The sequence below is a fragment of the Dunckerocampus dactyliophorus genome, chromosome 11 (assembly GCF_027744805.1).
Source record: "Dunckerocampus dactyliophorus isolate RoL2022-P2 chromosome 11, RoL_Ddac_1.1, whole genome shotgun sequence".
Lineage (NCBI taxonomy): Eukaryota > Metazoa > Chordata > Actinopteri > Syngnathiformes > Syngnathidae > Dunckerocampus > Dunckerocampus dactyliophorus.
Genome location: NC_072829.1, coordinates 22,475,751 through 22,494,695, shown reverse-complemented (window position 1 = coordinate 22,494,695; position 18,945 = coordinate 22,475,751). Strand labels below are relative to the sequence as shown.

The window sequence follows — 18,945 nt, the reverse complement described above, 5'->3', positions numbered from 1 at the left end:
CCCAGGTGAAGGAGTTGAAGTATCTTGGGTTCTTGTTCACGAGTGAGGGAAGGTTGGAGCGTGAGGTCGCTGTACTGGACCGTCGTGGTTCTCACCCTCACCTATGGTCATGAGCTTTGGGTTGTGACCGACAGAACGAGATCGCAGATACAAGCGGCTGAAATGAGTTTCCTCCGTAGGGTAGCTGGACTCACTTTAAGAGATAGGGTGAGGAGCTCAGAGTAGAGCCGCTGCTCCTTCACATCGAGAGGAGCCAGTTGAGGTGGCTCGGGCATCTAGTCCGGATGCCTCCCGCCTCCCTGGTGAGGTGTTCCGAGCATGCTCAACCAGGAGAAGGCCCTGGGGCAGACCTAGGACACGCTGGAGGGATTATGTCTCACAGCTGGCCTGGGAGCGCCTCGGTGTCCTCCCGGTAGAGCTGGACGAGGTGGCCGGGGACCGGGAAGCCTCTGCTTCCCTACTGGGACTGCTGCCCCCGCGACCCGGACCCGGATAAGTGGAGGAAAATGGATGGATGGATTTAAGAACACATTTATTTAAAAAGGGGTTTTGTAATTAACTTCAATTTACACTTTATTGTATTTTTATTATATATTTTGATTATAGTACTTAATTTCCAAATGTTTCGAACAAGAACAATACAGGTAAACACTGTTTTGGACATTATTAAATCCAATGGTGATTCTACAGAGCAGTGTTTTACATGTTTTCTTTCCCAAACAAAAATGCTTTTCTCTGTTTTGGGGCTGGCACTTGGCTGAAAAAATACTCTACGGGAGGGACTTCATTGAAAAAAAATAGAGAAGCACTGTTGGGAGTCGATTTTCTGCCATTCTAAAAAACTCAGCTTATTATTAGCGTAATGCACACTTGAAGCACAAGAGGGCAGTATAAAGTATTGAGTGTAGGACTATGACTATTTGGGCACCTCCCACATGTATTAGACTGCTTAAACTGCTGTTTTGGAGTGTTATATGGTCATATAAGTACATGAATTTCATGTTCATTGTATATCGTTGAAAATAATTACTATTATTTTTTTGCAGGCGCACATCGGGGGCGGTGCGGTGCCTTTGGATTGGCAGACCGGGGTGGTGGTCCCCCTTTTTAAGAAGGGGGACCGGAGGGTGTGTTCCAATGATCGTGGGATCACACCTCTCAGCCTTCCTTGTGAGGTTTATTCAGGTGTTCTGGAGAGGAGCACCCGACGGATAGTTGTCGTGGATCTGTGGACCAGCTCTACACTCTCGGCAGGGTCCTTGAGGGTGCATGGGAGTTTGCCCAACCAGTCTACATGTGTTTTTTACATTTACTGACAGTCAAAAACATTTGTGGCCATTGTTTGTGTGTGTTACATCGAAGTTATCACAACACAATGTCCATGAATGTTGTTATTGTGTTATTGTTGTGAATATGTCACCGTCTTGGCTTGGCCGTATGAGTTTGAATCTGGTTTTCGGAACGTATTATGGTCAAAATTATGATATCAAAATCACAACTTCATTTCACTCCCATTTCATAGTCCATTATTTATGTATGACAGCAGTATGACAGAAATGTTTAATTACACGAGTAAATTCAATTTGTTATTGTTTTTCCAACCTTTTTGCGTGTCATGAGCACTTAAGTAAATATGAAATTAGAAACTACGCTCAAATCTGACTAGTTTCCCACCTTACCATTATTTTCTTGACATGTGTATGTTATACTCGTGACATGACAAAAATGGACATCCTCTCACATAGTGTCAATGAACTATCCTCCTTTGAGTCAAATTTGAACTCTGTCGTGATTCTACACTGTTCTGCGTGATTTACTTATGTAGATGCATTGAAAGGTTTACAATGAGAATAATCTTCATCAGATAAAACTCAGATAAAACACAATCAACTCACTAAACGGGCCCCGTCAAACGTGCGTAACGTTACGCGTAAAGTTGTACGTAAAGCGCGCTCGGGGGGGAAGGGGTGTCATATTTCAGTCGTCTTCCTCTCGGTTTCTCTCAGGACGCGCGCACGCTATGGAGAGGCCGTGCGCGGTCGTGCCAGAGCACCGCAGTCTTTACGTCAGGCAGGAGGGAGGACACGTAACGGTCCGCAAAGACTGAGCCAGTCTGCGGGATAGCAGCACCACTATTCTCACCAGACTCTCCGTGCATTTTTAACAGGTGAGATATTCTGTTTATTTACACTTTCAGACAGTTCCATTTGATCTTTTGTCATGTTAGCTAAGTCGAGGTGATTGTAAGTTAGGGAAGGGTGGGGTTCTGATTTATAGAGTAGAGGCACAGACCCTTACACTGCATGCTATTGCTATTTTTGGAATGACACACTCACTTCTTAAACTAACAGTGCTGCATTTCAAAACCAATGGGGGGTATCTCTGTTTTTCTCAGAGGGGTACCAAGTCTGTTGCAAGTTAGCTAAACATTTCTGTGGGAATAAGACCCGTGAATGTTCCCTTTACTGTGCATCTTCATGCAATATATGTAGGTAGTGATCCCTTGAAGCAACTGTGAGGCAGGACAGTGAACAGATCACTGATTACATTCCCCATGCGACGAGTCACTGTGCAGGCTGTGACTCTTTGCATGGAGAATTTGGAGTCAAGTGGAATGTTTAGCATTGCTGTCCTCTCTCTCATTCTGTGCAGGCCTCAAACTATTGATTTCTGCACCGTGTAGACACAGGAGAACAAAAACAGAGATGGTAAGTGGACTCTCATCTTTGTGTCATATTAGGGTGGCCTAGATAAACCATCCTATTCGTGTTGTGTGAATGACGGTGTGAACGGAAAGGTGTAACCCTGCACACCTATCGCCACATCTGACCAATTTGAATTGTGAAAGATAATAAAGCTCAATTTTAACACTGTAGGAGCAATATTAATTCTGCAAATGTCTATTATCGTGGTATATAACTCTATTTCATCATACTGAGAGGTGTTGTTCCTCCCATACGGCTAATGAAGGACTCTTCCATATTAGGCCCACTTTGAGGATTTACTCAAAAGCTTGTTGCTATGGGATTGTTATGATGGTTGCTACGTGGCTGAGGCTGCCCAGCTGTCGTGGTTGGAGCAACTGCTTTTTGGCTGACTGCCCCAACGCAGCATTGATCTCTATGGCAGCTGCAGCAGGGAAGACTTCTCCTAGCCCATCGTGACTTTGCACACTTCCTCACAGCATTGCTGCATCACAATCACACCATGGGGGACAACTTTCATTGGTTTTAGTGGGGGCTTGTCCACAAACTCTGACCTTTTTTGTCACATTTGAAAAAGACCCCCACCGACCATGTGTAATCTGACCCCATGCTGCACACCGACACTCCCACAATCCCACCCCTTCGTCCTTGCAGCAGCCACACAAACACAGACCCACGCATACACACACATACATGCAAGCTGCTAGCGTGCAGGTGGTGGGACAGCTGCAAGTACTCAACTACTGTAATGACACATCGCCCACCTCATGTCCTGTCACATGTTGTGCAGTTTGAGTACCCTGCAAGTGACCAAGGAAGATTATATTTTAAAAAAATAAAATAAGATGTGCACTACCGAGGAACCTCTAAAGTTGAACACCTTGAATTTGTTCAAGTTTCAATCCCTTAGGAAATAGGATAAGATAATATAATATGATATAACATAGTATGTTTAACTGTACCACTTGGACTATGCATGTATTAAATTAGGCGCTTACACACTAATATACAGTATATGAGAAACAATGCTATTTTATTCCAATTTTTTATACAGTCATGGAAAAAAATGATTAGCCCACCCTTGTTTCTTCAGTTTCTTGTTCATTTTAATGCCTGATACAACTAAAGGTACCTTTGTTTGGGCACTTATAACAATGACAACAAAAATAGCTCATAAGAGTTACATTTTTTGGCATGTAAGAACTTAAGTGATTTGGGTTATGATCAAGAAAACCATGGAAGTTGCTCGATATCAGCTCGTAAATTCAACCCTAATGAGCTATATTTGTTATCATCATTATATTAGTCCAAACAAATGTACCTGTAGTTGTACCAGGCATTAAAATGGATCAATAAACCGAACAAACAAGGGTGGTCTAATCATTTTTCCCGACTGTATGTACCTTTTTTCATTTCAAACTCCCTTTATCATTTTTATTGTAAATGCACCGTGGAGAGAAGAAAAACGTAATTTCAATGATCCGTGCGCCTTAGATACATGGTGAATTGACAATAAAGACTTTTGAATCTTTGAATCTAATGTGTTACCCGCAAGGCACGCTGCCCACATGCACAATTCCCAACAGGAAGTTAACCAACATGCGTTCGGCCCTCAAACCATCTGAGGACAGTACAGGAAGGTGAAAAAAGATCATTGAGATGTATTTTTAAGTGTTAAGTCTTGGGTTTTATGGGTATTTACGTCATACATCCTTGATCGAAATTTTAAGACCGGTTGAAAAATTGCAAGAATGTACGTTTTGCATGGTTGGATATTAAAGAGGTTCTAAGTAGAAGTTCATAATGCAAAAAAAAAAGACACTTTGTTGTTTTAATGACGTTTTTGTAACGTTATGAAGTTACTGGACATTTTGATTGCTATGCAGTTGTGTTTTGCCGTAATTTTAGTCTTTGTAATTTTGGGTTTATTTTTGTAAACAATGGTTAACTTTGACATGCACTGTCTAATGAATAGAATGAGATACGCTGAGAGATAATTATATATGGTCAATACAGCATCGCTAAAACAACAAAGAAAATGACGACAGCACTGTTTTCAGGTGTTCAGAGGCACAATAACAGATGCTGCCGGTTTTGATCCCAGCGCCGATGCCGAGGCGCTGTACAATGCTATGAAGGGCATGGGTGAGTGTCTGCAAACTACACAGTCCTCTTTCTGCATTCTGTGACACATGTACACAATGTGCTCCACAGGCAGTGATAAAGAAGCCATTTTGGACCTGGTCAGTTCTCGCAGTAACGCTCAGAGGCAGGAAGTCATTGCAGCGTACAAGTGTACCTTTGGAAAGGTACATCTCGTCATATTTATACAACTTTACACAAGTTTGTTTTCCAGAACTAGCAAGTGGGAGAACTTTTTTTTTTTTTTTTTTTTTTTTTTTTGCAGGATCTTATTGAGGATCTGAAATATGAGCTGACGGGTAAATTTGAGCGTCTCATTGTGAGCCTGATGAGAACTCCAGCATACCACGATGCCAAAGAAATTAAAGACGCACTCAAAGTAAGGCGCTTACCCCGCTTACGCTTGTGTCATGTCACATTGTCATATTAAACTTCTTGCTTCCATCCCAAGGGAGCTGGAACCAACGAGAAGTGCTTGATTGAAGTCCTGGCTTCAAGAAACAACAAACAGACACGCGACATGGTTCAAGCATACAAGGATGGTGAGGCCTGTTTTTGTCCAGCATTGACAAATCAGCCAGTTTTAACTCTGATGTTTATGGGTGTTTCCAGCCTATGGTAGAAACATGGAGGACGATGTGATAGCTGACACTTCTGGTCACTTTAAGAAGATGCTGGTTGTTTTACTTCAGGTAATTTATCGTTGGCAGGGGATGGTCAGCAGCAGGGAAGACCATCAAGTCACTGATCAATGCTATTTAGTGATGGCTGAATGGTGAATTTGTTGTCATGCTTTCAGGGGACCAGAGATGAGTCGGGGGTCGTGAACGCAGATCTGGTGGAGCAAGATGCACAAGTGAAGATCTAAACCACTACTATACTGCATACCAGGGTTGTCCAAAGTGCGGCCCGTGGCTGTTTTCTAATTGGCCCGCGGCATGTTCTAAAAATATAATTTTGACAAAGACAAAAAATAAAAACAACAGCAAAAATAGAAAAATCATCAGTAACTTTAGGAGAGATAAAAGTTGTCATCTAAAATTTGTATGTTGTAATCTTAAACAAAAAACCTTACAAGAACAACATTGTCATATTACGAGGTAAAATAACTTCATTTTAGTAGCATAAAGTTGAAATATTAAAGGAAAAAAGACTTTTTTAAAATTCATAATATGAAAAACAAACAAAACAAAATAATGATGCCACTTTTGAGAAATTTGGTTGGAGAAAAAGTTATAATATTATGGGAATAAAGTCAAAATGTTACGGGATTAATGTCTTAATGTCATGAGAAAAAAATTTCAAGAAGAAAGTTGAAATAGTTGGAAAATTTTAAAACCAACAACAGCAGAAATTTTATGAGGATAAAGAAAAAATATTAAGAGAAAAAAGTAGCAACTTTCCGAGAATAAATGTAATATTATGTGGAAAAAATCATGCCATTTTAGCAGCATAGAGTGGAAATATTAAAGATTACAGTATGTTATTTTTTTAAAGTCATAATATGAAACACAAAAAAAATTTCATTTTTTGAAAAATTAGGTTGGAAAAAAAAAGTTCGAATATTATGGGAATAAAGTCAAAATATATGGGAAGGAAGTCATAGGATCACGAGAAGAAAATGTATGAATAATTTAAGACGCCATATTTTACTGCCGCTCCGTGTGTCACATTTCGCCTTGTTTCTCCTGATTTTGGGGGTTGTTGTTGGGATTTAAAGTCTGTAAAAGAGCTGCACTGCTACTATTTTCACCCAGCCTGCTGGCAATCGTGAGTATAGGGGGAATATTTTGAGACCTCTTTCAACTGTTCACAGTGGAAATGCTTTACAGCCTGGGAATGCATTTGTACCCTTGAGCCTGGACAGGACTGAATGGGCTGTATAGAGGCCCACCACAAATAAATGTGGATTGCCACAAATAGATTTGGTTCTGTTCACCCTTGCTCATAAACACATTATAATTGGCTGTCTGTGAAACCCCGCATAGTAACACACCCCATATGCGCCTGGTCTGCCAGAGAATAAAAAGATGTAGCAGGAAGGATCAGCGTTGACGACTTAGTGACGTTGTCGGTATATTTAACAAGTAATCAGATCCTTTCAGGTACTCATTCAAAAAATCTGCTGAAGAGACTTTTGGAGACGAAAACAGAGAGGCTCCAAAAAGGGTGAGATGTCTCCTGGGGTTTAACTGGTTTAGAGTGGCTAAGGTAGAGTACATGTGTGGGTTCATTTTAAAGGACACTTCAGTGTGTCTTCTAATTGGTGGATTTATCAAGCTGTGGCAGCGTCTGAGAAAGTTATCTATCGAGTTCACCTTTGCATCTCATAGTACATAACTGGTGAGTTCAAGGACCAACGACCACATCTTAATGCTTGATAAAAAAAAACATTGAATAATTGTGGTAAGAGAGACTTTGACATGAAAGCACGTATGTCTCTTCTCAACGAGCAGTCGACGACAAAGCACTCACCGTCCGCTCAGTCTTGTTTGTGACATTGGAAAAAAAAATACAATTAGAGAAGCACTCGGAGAGCGCAGACCTCCACCAAGCGCCATATTCAAGATTCAAGAGATTCAAGAGAGTTTTATTGTCATGTGCATGGTAAAACAGCAGTTATATCATGCAATGAAAATCTTATTCTGTTCATTCTCCCAAGAAAAGAAAGAAAACACAAGAAAGAATAAGAACATAAGAAACAAACATACTGTATATACCAATAAATTAAGCAACAACAAATGACAATCACAAATGTTTTGGATCAGTGTTTGATATTTTGCAGAACCTATTGGAAACTTTTTTTTCCAAGTGTTCTGACCATTTTTTGTGGCGTTATATGCACAAACGGCGAAAATGCAATCTTGCAATGTTAAAGCATCCTTTAAAAAAATCCTGGATCAGACGGTGATCCGGATCACCCCCAAAATGTAATCAGTTCTTCCATATCCCATGTTTGACAATTTCTGAAAATCTCATCCAAAAACGGATAAACACGGGCAAAAACATAACCCGTGCGCTGCTGTTGCGCTTTGTGCTGTGCTTGGTGGAGGTAAAAAGTTCATTTGTAGTTCTAAACATATTTATTGTGCTTTTCATGTTATTTTACTCACTTTTTGCGCCAACTGCCACAAATAGATAGCGGCCCTGTGGGAAATACCGCTGTGCATCCATTTCTCAGTGTAATGAAGTGTTATTGTGTCTCTTGTCTCAACAAAGGACCTTTATGCTGCTGGCGAAGAGAAGTGGGGGACAGACGAGGCCAAATTCATCATGATTCTGGGAAACCGCAGTGTGACTCACCTCCGCATGGGTGAGTGCAGGCCAGTGAGGAATGAACATGCACGTGTGGCGTTCGGATGCTTCCTGTGTGACCCTCAGTCGTATGATTGTGAAATAGAGTAAAATGTCAGTGGAGAAAGTAAGAATGAAGTCGTGCCCCACACCTAAGAGACCATGACGTGTAGAATTGAAACGCCCTTCTCCTGCATTTCGTTCATGCAGTTTTTGATGCGTACGAGAAGATTGCAGAGACGTCCATAGAGGACAGCATAAAGAGCGAGCTGTCTGGAGACTTTGAGAGGCTGATGCTTGCTGTTGGTACGACACCCCTCAGCACTTTTGGTGTTCCAGTTAGATGCAACAAGCTACTAACAAACACCCTTTTTGTTGTTTTTCCCACAGTCCAGTGCATACGCAGTGTTCCCATGTTCTTTGCCAAGCGCCTTTACAAGTCCATGAAGGTAAATATACATGTCTGTGCATTACACTTAGCCTCACATTAATACAGGGGGTGTATTTAGTCATTTGGGGGCCCAAGGCAAACCCAGTCATTGGGGCCCTCCACATTACATTAGCATCTCATTCTGAGAATCAACAGTCAATTTTTACGAAAGTTGAGTATGTAATGAGGCCACTTTTTCCCTGCTTTTGAAATCTGTTACAGTTATCTGTCAGCTTAAGTTGCTATTTACAGAGCCATGTTTATATACCCCCCAAAACAATTTTACATATTAGTGTTTATCATCTACTAACAAGTGTGTATACGCGGGGTACGCCCTGGACTGGTCGGCAGCCAATCGCAGCCTTAAAATACTCCCGGGGGATTATTATTACCTAAAAAGTGAATCATGTGTCGGTACTTTTCGATGCTGTTTTCACTCGCACCCAGTCTGGGTTGAAGGAAAGATAGTAGGGGCAGCTGATGGTAGAAGCACCCTCCGGCAATACACACTCAGTAGTCCCAAACTTTCCTTTAACTGAGGAATAGTATTAAACAATTGCACTTGCCTGGTCTGTTTACACGTACTGTGTAACAACAACAGAAATTCAACAAAAAATGTGCCACAACAACACGAAAACAAATGAAACAATGGAGGGATGTGACGTCACTTGTCGCATTCTGCTCCAGATCCGGAAAGAGATTGTTTTTAGTGACAAAACATTTACAAAAGGCAACATCCGAGCACAAATCTAACATAGGAAATATGCCTTTCAATGTCATTTTTCACAGCAAAAAATAATATTAAGACGTGTTTTGGTGTCATGAGCACTTTAAGCGACATTTAACATAGTTTACCACTTTAATACTCAAAAGTGCCACTCAGTTTCATCTCGAGCTACTGCATTCTCCTCGGCTGACACTGGCAGCATGCGCTTGTGTGTCTGCGTTTGTTGTGACTGTGAAAAACCTTGACACCTTCAGTTAGTTTTGATACTGTTTGCCTCTCGCCTTCTCCTGTTCTCCGCTCCACTGTGATAATTCCACTTCATTTTTCTCCAAACCGCGCCAACAAGTTTGTTGGAATAGTCCATTGCATGTGAATGGAGGTGGGAGCGGTCCAAGCGGTCATGACAGATTAAACATTTTGACGTAGTTTTAAGCAAGTGAATTAAGACTAACAAAGTCATATGTACTTTAAAACGAAGAAAAATCAATAATCATTTTTTATTGAGACGTTCGCGCCCTGCATTAATATACGGCTGGCTTCAGAGGATCTCTGCTTTATTTCCAGGGTCTCGGTACAGCTGACAACACCTTGATCAGGATCATGATTGCTCGCTCTGAAATAGACATGTTGGATATCCGCGAGTGTTTCAGGCTCAGATATGAGAAGTCACTTTACAACATGATTAAGGTAAGCGAAAGGCAAATAAGGCTACAGTGTATACAGTATTAATGTACTATCTATCTAGCTTATGCTTGCTGACAACAGGATGACACATCAGGTGATTACAAGAGGACTCTGCTGAATCTGTGTGGAGGAGATGACGAGTAAGTGACTCTCTGCTGTGGTGTGGAGTTGCAGCAACAACCTGATGGGGGTGATAGAGCGCCACCAGCTACAGAGGAGGACCACAACAGCATAAATGTGACACACTACATTTGTTTATGTCAGCTCTGCTCACTGTGCTGTGTTGTGTCAAACTAATCGTTGCAGTTTAGCTGGAGAGTTTTTCCCTGAAGCTGCTCAGATAGCCTACAAGATGTGGGAAATAAGTGCCATGACCAAAGTCCAGGTTTGGTGCAAACTACTACTGCATGGTTTGCCTCGGCACGGAAATGTGCAAGCATTTCAGTGATGAGAATTGTTACAAATAACACAAAAAGAGCATGCCTTTTAAAGGATGCACGGCTCAATAAATTGCACATATCTTACGTACGTGCTCATTCCAGTCCTATTTTTGCATTGCTTTCCTTTGGAAGCCAAAAGATTCGGCATTTGTTTTGACACCAACAGAGCACTTTTTCAGGCCGCCCACTCACATGTCATTGTTGGCCCTGTCATTGTGTCTAACCACAGCGTGGCATGCTTCCCATCAAATGTCATGTTTTTCAAAAATATTAATGAGCTGCTGCACAATGTCACTTCAATCTACTCACCGAATAACCAACATGCAATTGTGGGAGCTTTTTAACACTTTTCTGTCTATGTCCATCCAAGTATTGCATTAGAACATTTGCTGCAACCTCATCATGTGTTTGGTAAACCTGAACCTAATTTTCCTCCAGCGGAGGCCAACAGTTGTCCCTGCACCCAACTTTGATCCTGCTGCTGATGCACAAGCGCTAAGAAAAGCCATGAAGGGATTCGGTATGTAAGCTCATTTTGACAGTGTAAACCGGGGGTGTCCAAACTTTTCCCAGTAAGGCCCACATAGTGAAAAGTGAAAGGATGCAAGGGTCACTTGTATTTTATAAAGCAACAAAAAAATGCATTTCAGCTTTGTGATGTAGTTGAAAAAGCCCATTATTAGTATTAACTTTCGTCTTTGCTGTATTTTTCACCATTTATGATTTTTCCCCAAAATTTCAACTTTCTTTTTAATAATTTCATAATATTATGACTTTATTCCCATAATATTTTTATGGGGAAAAAAAGTTTTTCCACAAACTAATTTTCAAAAAATTACAACTTTATTTTGTTTGTTTCTCATAATATTGCCAATTTAAAAAAATATTTTTTTCCTTCATATTTTGATATATTTTTCTCCATAATATTACAAATGTATTCTCGCAAAATTGTGACTTTTGTTAGAATGTAACCTTTTTCTCATCATGTTTTGACTTTATTCTGGTAAAATTATGTCCGCTTTCTCCGTTTCTGCTGTTTTTTCAATTTACAAATGGCCTCCGGGCCACACTTTGGACACCCCCGGTGTAAACATTTACAATTTTTTATTTTGTTTTTTAAACTGACAACTGTCACCCTGTGCGACAGGAACTGACGAAGATGCAATTATTGACATAGTTGCACATCGAAGCAATGCACAGAGGCAAGCCATCAGACAGACCTTCAAATCACTACTGGGAAGGGTGAGGGAGGATTTCTTATGAACATAAGAATGATGGCAATTGATGATAATAGTGGATTAAACAGTTCAGTAAGTATAACAATCTCAATCTTGCAGGACCTGATGAAGGACTTGAAGTCCGAACTGTCCAAGAACTTGGAGAGACTCGTTATTGGGCTCATGTTGACACCCGCTGAGTTTGATGCCAAAATGATGAGGAAGGCCATAGAGGTAATATATCAAAGTTTTACTTATTTCTACACTTTCGAAAGGCCGCAGACGCAGAGTACTATATTACCACACCAGGGGGCATAATAAATCATGTAAAAAAATATTATATAAAAAAAATATATATTTTTTTTAAGTCATCATTGCGCCTGAAAGTTGCAGCCTCTATCACTGTGGTACAATTGTAGTTTTTGTTAAGAAAAAGTTATGCACTTTTCCACAGGGCGCTGGCACAGATGAACATGCCCTGATTGAGATCCTGGTCACGAGGAGCAACGAGGAAATACAAGCCATGAATGCTGCTTATCAAGAAGGTGAGTTTGTCGCCAGCAACGGGCATGTATTGTTTTGCGAACATTTCTCATGTGATATGCACTGAATCCTCAACACAAACTTCACAGCCTATAAAAAGTCTTTGGAAGAAGCCATTCAATCTGACACATCAGGCCACTTCTGCCGCATCCTGGTTTCACTCGTGCAGGTAACTGAGATCTACTCATATTTATTATTGTTTATTTTTGTACATGTTGTGGAGGAAACACTAGTATTCCAATAAAGATGACTATGAGTATTAACTTAACGGTTTGCCAAAGAAAGATATTTAACTGAAAAAACTTCAGAATACACTATCGGTCAAAAGTCTTAGAACACTCTAATATCTCTGGAGGAAAAACTAAAATTTTGAAGTGTTAAGATGATCTGTCTTTCTTCCATTGTTAATTCCCTTTTTTCTTGCCATTTCGTAGCAACAATTAGCAACATTTCTACAGTACAATGCTGTTCAACTGATGTTCACGAGGGCATATTACCACACTATGTTGCGAACACTGTATTTATGCAGACAGAGGAGGTAGTAAGTACTCTTACTTGGAACACCTGTAGGAATTAGTTGCACCAACTGCCAAGGCTTGATAACTTCCATTTTGTGGTCCCTGAAACAGGCCCTTTTTTCTAACATCTGGCACTTCACCGCTTATCTTTGTACCATTTGAAGCTATTCATAGGACTTGAATGACTTGAATTTCAATAAATAACTGGAAAAATCGGGGTGTTGTAAAGCTTTTGACCGGTATTGTACATCATATGATCTATGAGCTATGATCTTCTATGATGTCATGACATCATTGCCACATTTTTTTGTCATCTCTTCTATGATCTCCAAGAAGAAAAGTCCAATGTTTCAAGAATGATAAAGAGTTTGAACCGAGAAAGATAAAAATCTCAATCCCCCGTTAAAGAGGGAAACATTTTGTTCCCAGAGAAGACATGTTGATGTGGTGTCACGTGGCAATAAAATGTTTCGCATTGTAACAATATTAGTGTGATTACATAATTGATCCATTTGACCTGTGATGGCTTAGGGTGCAAGGGAAGATGGCCCTGCAGATTTTGAAAGAGCCAATACAGATGCTCAGGTGAGTATACATTTCAAACATAATCTAGAAAGGTTAAAAAAAAAAAAAAAAAGTGTACAGCAGTCCCTCGTTTATCGCGGTTAATTTGTTCCAGGCCCGGCAGTGATAAGTGAATTTTCGTGAAGTATGATTCCTGACTTCTAAATGGAATATTTTCGTAGTTAGCGCATAGAAGACTTGTTTACGACCTTCTAAATACCCTTTAGACATAAAATAACAACCCTATAGTCACATTTACACTTGTATTACCCAATATACGTAGTTAGTAGACATAAGAGTAAATAAGCCATTTAACTCATAGAAAAAAGACTCATGCTCGTGTGCGTTGCTTTAAATGTGCTCCCAGGGGAGCAGAGTGCCGCCGGGCAGACAGGAAGTGACATTGGGGCTTCAGAGTTATTATTAGGGATTTTTACTAGGGAATATTGTACCTGTTATGAGATAATTCAAACCTACAATAAAAGCCTGTTGTTCCAGTGATAACTGACGCCTAGTGACCAGTGTAGAATACTACACACAGTATCATTCACAGCGTCTTTGAATGCCTTTTATTTGTAGCCATTTTTATGCTTGAAAATGCTTAATTGAGAGGAATAGATATGCAAAATTTGCTACAATATGCAGGTTTTGACTAATTATAGGCCATATGCAACCATGAAACAGCATGACTTATTAATCTGTGTTACTAAATAATATATTTGAGAAAAACTGTGATAGTGAAGCTGCCAAATTTGAGGGACGACCACATTCTTAATTCTCCCGCCTCCTCTCATATCACCAGGAACTTGCTGACGCATGCAATGCTGACTCTGATGACAGAGTGATGAAGTTCATGAGTATTTTGTGCACCAGAAGCTTCCCTCATCTCAGGAAGGGTAAACCCAGCCTTCCATGATAAAATGACTGTCCTATAATCTACACCAGGGGTCACCAACGTTTTTCCTTGTGAGAGCTACTTTTACAAAATGAAAATGGCCAAGAGCTACTCATTTTTGTAACATTTAATTTCAGAGCTTATCTTAAACCCAAACAAAGCGAATATGCTTGTTTTACCAGAACATTAACAAAATGCTGGTGTCCACAACTCACATTTTGTATTTCAGAATGCATTTCTTTCTACTGTTCTTTCATTATTAACTGAAAACCTGAATGAAAAGCAGGCTTGCGGGCACCTCATGTGGTCGTGGGGGGCTACCTGGTGCCCGCGGGCACTGTGTTGGTGACCCCTGATCTATAGTATCTCACAAACGTGAGTTAACCCCTCACATTTCAGCAATCGTTTTATTACAGTATAGCTTCTCAAGGGACAATACTATAAAAATGGCAGTTGATGATTTTGAGTAGTCAGTGTACAGCTTTTATAGCAGTGTAGACTTCCTGTACATTCAAAATAAGTCAACACACAGCCATTATTGTCTAAATAGCTAGCAACAAGTGATTTGCCTCCAGTCAAGCATGGCGGTGGTAGCATCATGGTCTGGGGGCTGCATGACATGCTCACTGAGTGAAACATGAATTCCAACATGTACCGTGACATTAGAAGAAGAGCATGATCCCCTCCCGATGGGAAACTGGGCCGCCTGGCAGTTTTCCAACATGATATGGAGCCCAGGATGACAAGGGCTTTGCTGAGGAAGGTGACTGTGATGGGAGTGGCCAAGTATGTCTCCTGACCTGTGCCCAATTGAACACCTGTGGGGCATTCTCAAGTGGAAGGAAGGAGGAGGAGCGCGAGGTGTCGAACATCCACCAGCTCCGTGATGTCATCACGGAGGAGTGGAACCTGCGCAGCTCTGGTGAATTCCATGTCTTGCTTTGCAAGATAACAATGGTGCTTACACTAAATATTGACACTCAGTTTGGACATGTTCATTGTCCCTTGAGAAAATCTAACGAAACTGGTCACTGAAATATGAGGAATGTACTCCCTTTCGAGAGATACTGAATGCAGTCAAAGTGGATCAGCTTTGGTAATACCAATTGTTTATTTATTCAGTTTTTCAGGAGTTTGTCCGATTTTCCAATAAGGACATCGAACAGATCATCAAGAAGGAAATGTCAGGAGATGTGAAAAATGCCTTTTATGCCCTAGGTAATATCTGACTTTTAAATAAATAACAGTAAGGTTCAGTGCTCAGTGCGTCACATCTTGCTCTGTTTTTTGTTGTAGTTCGCAGCGTGAAGAACCAGCCTTCTTACTTTGCAGACCGTTTGTACAAAGCAATGAAGGTAAACAGGACAGTGTCCTTGTAAGCTTCTAAGGTGTACTTTTATGTGTAAAAGTATGGAAACACTTGGCCTTTAAACTTGACCATTAAAAACAGGATATGAAAATATAGATTTGGTTCCGCCTTTTCTCATAGCTTTCACATTTGTGAGGTTAAAGGTCACTGATTTGAGAAAGGAGAGAATCTTGCTCACCACCTGTGTTCTGGTTCATGCCAAAGGTGTTTGATGGGCTTGAGGTCAGGGCTCTTTCACAACTTTTTCCATCCTAAAGATGGAGATAGATTCAGGGGGAGCTCACCCAACCATACTTTTGTCCTTAATTAGTCATTACTAACTCCTAATTCTACTAACTCCCGTGCAGGGTCTCGGCACAGACGACAGAGCGTTGATCCGCATCATGGTGTCCCGTAGCGAGATCGACCTTTTCAACATTCGTAAAGAGTTTAAAGAAACACAGGACGCCTCCCTCCATGAATTCATCCAGGTAGAGACGATGATCGTAAGTCAGCGTCTTTGTCCATGACTAACGCTCCCGGATGCTTTGTTTTGGTTCTCGTCTGTGTGTTGTGTCACATCGTTCTGAGTGTGTCGTCTTGTGCTGAGATGGTGGGGCGCAGCAATCTATACGCTTCCTGCGGTGGACTGTGGGTCTGTGGCTTCTTCACAGCTGTTTAGGAATTTCCCTTGTGCGCTCAACTTCCTCTCGATATCTGCTGCATGATTGGCTAACAGCTCTAGAGACAGGAAGTACCTGAGAACATTTCTATAATAACTTCCACATGAAATGACAGTGGCATTAATACAAATAAGCAAGCACATTGCATCCGCTGGGCTTTGCAGAAATATTTTCCGATTATGAAATTTCTTCCAGATTCCATGCTGTTAATTATTGTGCAGTAAACCTCAACAAACAAGCCTTATCACTTCATTGTGAGGGGTTAAGTTGTCATGTGTGACTATCTGTTGGTCATGTTGACATCAAGGACACGTGTAATTTAATAGTCGTTAGTAGACTTTATTAGATATTTGTTGTCTCTTGTTGATTTATAATTTGTTTTAAGCAAGACCTACCACTATATAATTCTTCATAAATGGTTTCTAAGTCATTTTTAAAAAGGTTAATCGAGAATAGCCCTGTTCACGCTGCTTTTGAAAGCTACCTTTTTACCAGGTTGTTGCGTACAGCACTTCTCCCACCAATTTTCCCATCAACATTTTTCAACTTTCTGGGTTCGCGGGAACCAGCGTGTGCAGGATGAACACAAACGTACACACGCACGAATTTCGCGTGTCGCTTGGCTGGACTGTGACACGCGATAATCGCCCAATCACGCAAGTTCCATTGAAAATGAATGGAGTAGAGGCGATGTCGCCTCCAGTGTGTCGTCCCTCCACTCGTGTCTTCAATCAAGGTAAAAATGATGTAAAATGTTCATTTATCCATTTAATTTGTCGTTTATATGTACTTTGCTTTGTTTTCTGAGAGTAAAACTACGATTATTCACTATAAAATACGTTTTGCGTTAATATTTTTGAGCGCCTCGAACAGATGAATTGGATTTACATTTTTACATTTTACAAGATTGATTCGGTTTTCATACGTTTCAGTTTTCGTCTGAGGTTTTGGAACGAATCAATGATGAAAATCGGGGTTCTACTGTATTTATGAGCTGTTACAAATGACTTCCGAAGCTTTTGCAAGTCTTCTGTAGGTTTGTCTATTCAGTTCTGTCGTCGTCGTCATGACTTTTTATGCTAAAGAGGTAAAAAGAGTACAGCGAGATGCAGTATCACTATTTGTCTTATGCAATAGGTCACTGACAGTCTTATCTTATGTCTTATAGTGAGTATTATAGTGTTTAAAGTATTGTGTTTGTAACTATTGTTAATCTACTCCAACAAGATCATATTTAATCTTATATGTGATCTTATTAGTTCACTGCAAAGCACAGGTCCTCATCCAGTTCCCTTTTTAATGTTCAATTTCTTGACTTCTGCCTTGTGCGTGTTCCCTTTCTGCATCCAGCATGTAGTAAAAGTTTGTCGCATGTTTTGGACGAGTGATGATAAGCAGAGCCGACAGGAAGAGTCGCTTTCACACGTTTTAATATTTTGCTTTGTGTACTTTCCGTCTTTGATCAGGGTGACACTTCAGGAGATTACCGTAAAACCCTGCTGGTGCTCTGTGGAGGGGAGGATTAACGTTGGCACATCTTCACAGTCCGCAGTGGTGAGACCTGCCACCGAAAGGCGCCGTCACTCAGTCAAACTGTGATGGTTGATATCTATTGGCAGCGCCCTGAACTGCTGCTGCTACTCTGCCAAACCAAAGTTACGTCCACGTCTTTCAAGCCAGTTTTTCCTCACATGGATGATCCTCTATCAGGACATTGCTTTCTTTTTTTCTTTACAGAGCCGTGCTATTCGAAAGCACAGCCATCACATGCTGTCCATCCAGCCATCACTATACATAACTAAATAAAATCAACAGAAATGATCAGACGTTGTCTTACATAACATAACATAACTCCTCCAGCATGTTTTCTACTTTTTGTCACAGTGTGTGGTAAAGGAGGAGCGCTCTGATATGCATGTTAGCTGCTAGCGCAATGATTTATTGTGTTGACAGTGACGACATTGAACTGAGCAGAATGGGAACTATTTGACATTAGGAAACTCCCTGTAAGTCAATGCCTCTTTATTATATGTTTGGCAAAAAGGGCAGTACAGTCGCGATTCAGCATTCATGCCTACGGAGATCATTTTTTATCTCCAAAAACAGGATCTTTTTCCCGTATAAAACACATCTCAGTCACCCTAAGTCAGTCATAATTTTAAAAGGTGGGATAATACAGGTAAAATGTACAGCATACATGTACCACAGTTTTCTCCGTTGGGTGGCTGGGCTCTCCCTTAGAGATAAGGTGAGAAGCACCGGATGGGGTGGCTTAGGCATCGAGTCAGGATGCTTTCTTGGGGAGGTGTTCAAGGCACGTCCAACCGGTAGAAGGCCTCGGGGAAGACCCAGGACACATTGGAGAGAGTATGTCTCTCAACTGGCCTTGGAACGCCTCGGGATCCGCCAGGAGGAGCTGGATGAAGTGGCCGTGGAGAGGGAAGTTTGGGCTTCCCTGCTTAGGCTGCTGCCCTCGTGACCCGACCTTGGATAAGTGTTAGAAGATGGATGGATGCCATGCCTGTGCACTGGAGGAAGACAGCTATTGCAAACTAAAGCCCTCAGAAGCCATTAGCCGTTATTTCTCTTTCTAAAGCCGCCTTCTCTCCTCCCCTCCTACATCGGTTGTGCGTGCTATTACTTTTCTAAGTTTAGCAGACCTATTCCCAAATCACACACACACAGGGTGTTCAGAATACAGTGGTGTTTTTCGGTTTAACGTAAGAAATTTACGCCAAATTTTTGCCCCGGTTTG

The 18,945-nt window shown here is 41.0% G+C and overlaps 1 protein-coding gene across 4 annotated transcripts; it reads left to right on the top strand.

Moving 5' to 3' along the window:
* The first annotated feature begins 1,719 nt into the window (after positions 1–1,719).
* anxa6 (annexin A6) lies at positions 1,720–18,005 on the top strand. Of its 4 annotated transcripts, none has more exons than XM_054792519.1 (25): positions 1,723–2,167; positions 2,653–2,708; positions 4,766–4,850; positions 4,920–5,014; positions 5,113–5,226; positions 5,299–5,389; positions 5,460–5,539; positions 5,647–5,703; positions 8,067–8,160; positions 8,352–8,447; positions 8,532–8,590; positions 9,863–9,985; positions 10,064–10,122; positions 10,289–10,367; positions 10,861–10,942; positions 11,570–11,664; positions 11,760–11,873; positions 12,094–12,184; positions 12,272–12,351; positions 13,232–13,285; positions 14,067–14,160; positions 15,282–15,377; positions 15,456–15,514; positions 15,876–15,998; positions 17,657–18,005. In XM_054792519.1, the coding sequence occupies exons 2-25, from the start codon at positions 2,706–2,708 to the stop codon at positions 17,714–17,716; spliced, it is 1,983 nt and encodes a 660-aa protein (XP_054648494.1). In that variant the 5' UTR covers positions 1,723–2,167; positions 2,653–2,705; the 3' UTR covers positions 17,717–18,005. The 4 variants fall into 4 exon arrangements, 2 of the variants coding, with proteins under 2 accessions (XP_054648494.1, XP_054648493.1); XM_054792518.1 differs by having other exon boundaries at positions 1,727–2,167; positions 15,876–16,013; XR_008572930.1 differs by lacking the exons at positions 10,289–10,367; positions 12,094–12,184; positions 12,272–12,351; ... (4 more) ...; positions 15,876–15,998; positions 17,657–18,005 and having other exon boundaries at positions 1,720–2,167; positions 11,760–11,813.
* The last annotated feature ends 940 nt before the right edge of the window (positions 18,006–18,945 follow it).